The sequence below is a fragment of the Merops nubicus genome, unplaced genomic scaffold (genome assembly GCF_000691845.1).
Source record: "Merops nubicus isolate BGI_N331 unplaced genomic scaffold, ASM69184v1 scaffold4132, whole genome shotgun sequence".
Lineage (NCBI taxonomy): Eukaryota > Metazoa > Chordata > Aves > Coraciiformes > Meropidae > Merops > Merops nubicus.
Window position 1 is genome coordinate 32144 of NW_008595464.1, and position 5669 is coordinate 37812.

Consider the following 5669-nt stretch of genomic DNA (forward strand, 5'->3'; position numbering starts at 1 on the left):
GATTTGATCTGTCAAATGGCCACTGTATGTAATTTGTTAGACTAGTTTCATTGTATAAACAATCCCAATCGCTTTATAAGCCAATATTCAACAGTTTTTATGTTGTTTCCAAACAAAATCTTGTATCTAAGGGTTCAACACAGACTACAACTGTGCCTGTCCTGGCTCCTAGTGGCCCTAGTGAATGGCCTTCAGGTGCTGGCATTGCACTGACGCTGTGGCTGAGGAAAGGTGGAGGAAAATTAGGAGAGGAGAGAGAGAACCCAGGACTTTTAGCTCTTGTGTGGGTCTGGGGACAGTCACATGGAGGTTCCAACTTTATCATGGACTTCTGTGAGACTGGGCAAAGCTGGGCTAGGCACAGCAGAGAACCTGTGAAATCAGCTGTGTCTGTGTTTGTATTTGATAGCCACTGCCGAAAGGCTGGAAACTGCTTTTCCTCAAAATCCTGTGTTTCAGCCACATTGGCTGCAGGCTGCTTTCAAGCCTGCGTTGCCTGGAAGGGTTTCCAAATGCCTGCAGTCTCTCACTTTCTGCGTGGCAAGTGCTAAAGAGAATTTGGCTCTGCCTGTGCTGTTGGGAACCACAGCCTTCATCCCAAGCTCAGCTGGTGAGGATAGCGAGACCTGTAATTGTCCTTGGAGGAGGCAATTATAACACTGTATCTGGGAGGGTTTCCTGCTTTCCTTTACAAACTCTTGTCTGTCCTGCCTTCCTCCATACCTGAGCCACTTCCAGATGTGTAGCAACCAATCTGCCTTACTGTACACATGCCTGTTATTACCTGTGTCTAAACATGAGTCGTCTGCTCTCCCTGACGCTCTGATTTTGTTCTCTGCTCCAGATGACAAGGGTTCCCCAAGGAGAGAAGAGCAGCCGGAGGGGTTTTGATGAAAAGGCTTACTTGTCCTCAAAGCTGCTGAAGGCTGGAGAAGACCCCTACCGCCAGCACGCGTTCAACCAGCTGGAGAGCGACAAGCTGGGCAGCGAGCGGCCCATCCGGGACACCAGGCACTACAGGTACCACGCAGCTCTTGCTCCCAGCCATGGCTGCTGCTTGCTGTGGGGAGCCCACTGCCCTCCTACGTTGTTCTGCAATGGTGACAAAAGATGGTTTGGGTTTTTATTTGCCTGCATCAGTCCGTTCGCTGTATTTCGTGGTTAATTTGGAAAGATCTAAAATGCAGAGACCCTTGACTAATTCAGCCCCAGCTTGTTGCTTTTCTAGCATCTGTTCTCCCAGGTCTAAGCATCATCTTGTTGTTTCAGCACAGCTCCTCCATTGCAGCTCAGATTGGTCATCTGACAGTTGTTTTTTGGACAACTCCTCTCGCTCATGGCTTCTCTTAGTGACCCTCTGTCCTAGCTGCAGGGTACACCTTGTTTTACTCTGGTGTTCCTCACCTGCTGTGCCCTGGCTATCTGAAGCTGGCTTGATGCCTTCTTTCCAGCCTGAGCCATATGGTTTGAATGAAGGCTGCTGGGTGGGGATGAACTGAACATGCAAATACAGTGAATACTTTTCATGGCTTGCAATCTACATGCTCATCGTTCTGTTCTTGTTTCACTGGGGGTGAATTTATTCTGCTGACTAAACTCATCCTTAAATTTTTCATGGCTTGCAATCTGTGTATGTGCTCATCGTTTTGTCCTTGTTTCACTGGGGGTGAATTTATTCTGCTGACTAAACTCATCCTTAAATTGCTAATAGTGCTCCAGTAACTATTTTGTAGTTTCTAGTGTGCAAAAAGAGAATGTTGTATCTTGAAAACTGTAGGTATGATAGTTGTGGGATAGTGTAAAACATTCTACTTCAATGGGTATAAGCCAGAAGCAAACTAACAGTGTCTGAAATGCTTGCCTATCTGGGCTGGAATGCAGACCCTACCTGGGGTTGCAAAGCAACACTCCACAGCTGCTGGGTACAGGAAACCAGGCATCCAACGTGACTGAAACTGTGAAAGGGATGTCAGGAGACATGGAGCTTTGTGAGCCTGCCAGCACTGACAGCCATCAGGGTGCTTTGTGACTGCAAGCAGTTGGGACCTTGGTTGTGAGATCAAAGTCTGGTGCTCCTCTTCCCCAGCGTAGTTCTTGGGATTGGCTTCCTGGTGACTTGCAGGCAGTGGTGCCACGTCCTGCATTACTGGCAGCTCTGCCTGTCATGCAGAATTGCTGTTTTCTGTTAATCTGCTGTCATGTTCTGGCCTAAAACCAGCTCACTCCTTAGGTGAATTATTATTTATTTTGATCTATGGTAGCATCCACAGCACACTTCTTGTGAAAACCCTCATCTGTGCACTTGAGTCTGAAGAACAACATGCACGTGATGCCCTGGAAATGTATGGCCATTTCAGCCCCAGCTTTGCAAGGATTCCCTTCAGCAATGGGGAGTCTAAAGTAGTGTACAATCAGAGCAGATTTCCATGTTCCTCCCCTTTGCAGGGGTGGCAGCTTGGGAATGAGGGAGCTGTGTTTGATCACCTTGTCTTGCAACAATGTTGGAACAGCTGCTGGGATTGCAATTTAGAATGAGGATTTACTTCAGCTGATATAAATTAGATTGGACTTTGAGGAAAACTCATCCTTGTGTCAAATGGACCTGGCTCTCCATTTAAGGAGTAGGGGTCAATAGGTCACTAACATGTCACTTTTTCTTCAGGCACCAAAGGAGAGCTTGGACATACTCAGCTCCACATCCTACAAGCTCCTCCTGACCTAGCATGCAGCTGTTTTTTTGATCCAAAGCAAAGAGAGGGGCAAGTTCCAAGCACAAACTCTGTCATTATCTTATGTGATGCCACAGTCATACTGAGATCTTGGGAAGACTTCCCCAAGTAACACATACACCAACCTCTTCTGCTTTTCCACTTCCTGATGCCTTAATACATTTTGCATTGTGGAGTTAATTTGAAACGATAATGAATGTGGTATTTCTTTTGTTTGGTCCCAGGTTTTCCACTTAAGTCTTTATCAGGGTTTCTTTGTATGTTTGAAAATTGTTGTAAGAAGCTGCTGTTCCCCTCATATTGCAATGAGAAAGTCATAAACCAGCAGGATTGAATGCGATGATAAAACCAGTAACAGTAATAGCCATAAAAGAATAGCAAGTAAATGTGGAAGTATGAATAGTGGCTGTAAGAACTGAATTGTTTTCCTTCCCAGGATGGCTTCAGCTGATGTGTGGCCTTGAGTTGTTAAAAACACTAGGGCACAATTTCAGGTGTGGGCTCTTCACTGGGCAAGGAATTACTGCAGCCTGGCTGCTGTTTTACACTGGCTGCAAGTTAAGGTGGCAGACACGCTGGAGGAGCAGTCAGCCCAAATCTGTCATTCCTGGAATCTGCCAGAATTGGATCCAGGATTCACACCTGTGGGTTGTTCTCCTCTGAGAATTCTTGTTCTCCACAGGGTGTGAGCAGCTCTGGTGCAAGCTGATCCTGAGTTAATCCTTGGTTCTGAGTATGTACCCACCATTACAAAGTCAGATGAGAAGATGGGAGGAATGGCTTGCCATTGCCAGCTGAGCTATTAGTGTCAAACCTCAGCAACGTCCTGATGCAGATCACAGCACTAGCTAGAGCTTTCCTTTTCCATTGTAAAGGCCAATGTCCAAAGAATTTGAAGTACTTTATGCAGTGATGCCTGGGTGTAGCAGCTGCATGTATCTTTAGCATATGGACTAGAGTCCACAATCGAAGACTCAGACAATCATTTGGGTTGGATGTGACCTTAAAGATCATCTAATCCCAACCCCTCTGCCATGGGCAGGGACAACTCCCACTAGAACAGGTTGTGCAAGGTCCCATCCAACCTGGTCTCAAACACCTCCAGGGATGGAGCATCCACAACATCCCTGGACAACATGTTCCAGTGTCTTACCTCCCTCATGATAAAGAACTTCTTTACATCTAATCTAAGTCAACTGTCTGCCATTTTGACGCCATTACCCCTCATCCTATCACTACAAACCCTTGTAAAAAGTCCCTCCCCAGCTCTCCTCTGGGCCCCCTTCAGATACTGGAAGGCTGCAGGAAGATATCTGCAGAACCTCCTTTTCTCCAGACTGAACAACCCCAGCTCTCACAGCCTGTCCTGACAGGAGAGGTGTTCCAGCTCTCTGATCATCTTTGTGGCCCTCCTCTGGACCTGCTCCAAGAGGTCCTTGTTCTTCTTGTGTTGGGGGCTCCAGAGCTGGGCACAGTACTCCAGGTGGGGTCTCAGGAGAGCGGGGTAGAAGGGGAGAATCACCTCTTTTGACCTGCTGTCCGTGCTGCTTTTGATGCAGCCCAGGATACAGTCGGCTTTTGGGCTGCACTTGCACATCGTTGGCTCATGTTGAGCTTTCATCAACCTGCACCCCAAGTCTTTCTTGTCATGACTACTTCCAATCCATACTCCACCCAGCCTGTATTTGTGCTTAGGATTGCCCTGACCCAGGTGCAGGACCTTGCACTTGGCCTTGTTGAACTTCATGAGGACGGCATGGGCCCAGCTCTAAAGCTTGTCAAGGTCTTTGTTCCCCATAAAACCCCTGTGCTCTCCTCAGCATTGCAGCATCATGAATTTACGTACTGCAGCCTCAAAAATTTGTCCTTCAACAGACACAGTTCTTTATAAGCTCTGCCAGCCTTGGTGCAGGGGCTGCTGAGACCTCCTTTGACGCAGCTCAGTGGTGGTGTTTCTGATTTTAGCATGTTATTCTCTTCTCCTTTAGAAATCCTAGGTACACTGCTGCAGTAGCTGCTGCTGGGTGATGTTTGCCTTACACTTCTGCTCTCCTGTGTTGCAGGTGCACTTCTGTTCACTATGACACAGACTTGCCAGCTACCAGCCTCATCATCACCTTCCACAATGAGGCACGCTCTACCCTGCTCCGCACCGTGAAGAGGTGAGTTCAGCAAGGGGTCCTGGGCCCAAACCATGGTCCCTAGAAGGCCAGTGGTGGACGGTTGGGCATTTTCCAGAAATTAGACAAGTAGGCTGGCTGCAGTCCCCCAAGAGCTTATGATCTGCCTTTAAATTGGCCCATTCTACGACAGGCTGGGGGCTTGGATTGGCACTGTGGACATATCTTTGAAGGCAGAGCATATATGCAGTTAGCCACTCTATAGCCCCTGGAGGGGGGAATCATTAGCAGCATAGAATAATAGAATCATTAAGATTGGAAAAGACCTCTAAGATCATCAGGTCCAACCATCAACCCAACATTACCATGACCACTAAACCATGTCCTAGAGTAAGTGCCACATCTACATGTTTTTTTGAACACCTCCAGGGATGGTGACTCCAGCATGTCCCTGGGCAGCCTGGTCCAATGCCTCACCAGGGGCTGCTGGGTGTGTATCTGTTGATGGGAAAGGTCTGTATGAACTTGGTTTAGAAGAGTGAGGAAGGACCAAAGGGTTCACTGTGTGTTGCTAGTTGCAGCTAGGGGATGGGGCTCGGCAGTGACTGTGTTCCATAAATGGGAATAAACAGCCAGCTCCCTGCTAGGGTGCATGTTACAGGAGCTCGGGCTGGCTCAATGAGGGCAGGAGGGACAGCTTTCAAGTCTTTGAAGTAGAAGGTGATAAGAGCCTTTGTGGTCTGAGCAGATGCTGGTAAACAGTTCCTGAACCTGCCAGCCACTGAATCCTCCCTGGGGCTTTGCACACAGACCCTGCTGA

General features: G+C 47.9%; 1 protein-coding gene across 1 annotated transcript in view; it reads left to right on the top strand.

Moving 5' to 3' along the window:
* Nucleotides 1-844: 844 nt before the first annotated feature.
* Nucleotides 845-5669, top strand: part of GALNT16 (polypeptide N-acetylgalactosaminyltransferase 16) — a 34247-nt gene continuing 29422 nt past the window's right edge. The window contains exons 1-2 of the mRNA XM_008936043.1: nucleotides 845-1020; nucleotides 4793-4891. Of these exons, the coding sequence (XP_008934291.1) occupies nucleotides 845-1020; nucleotides 4793-4891 (275 nt within the window). The remainder of the gene's footprint in view (nucleotides 1021-4792; nucleotides 4892-5669) is intronic.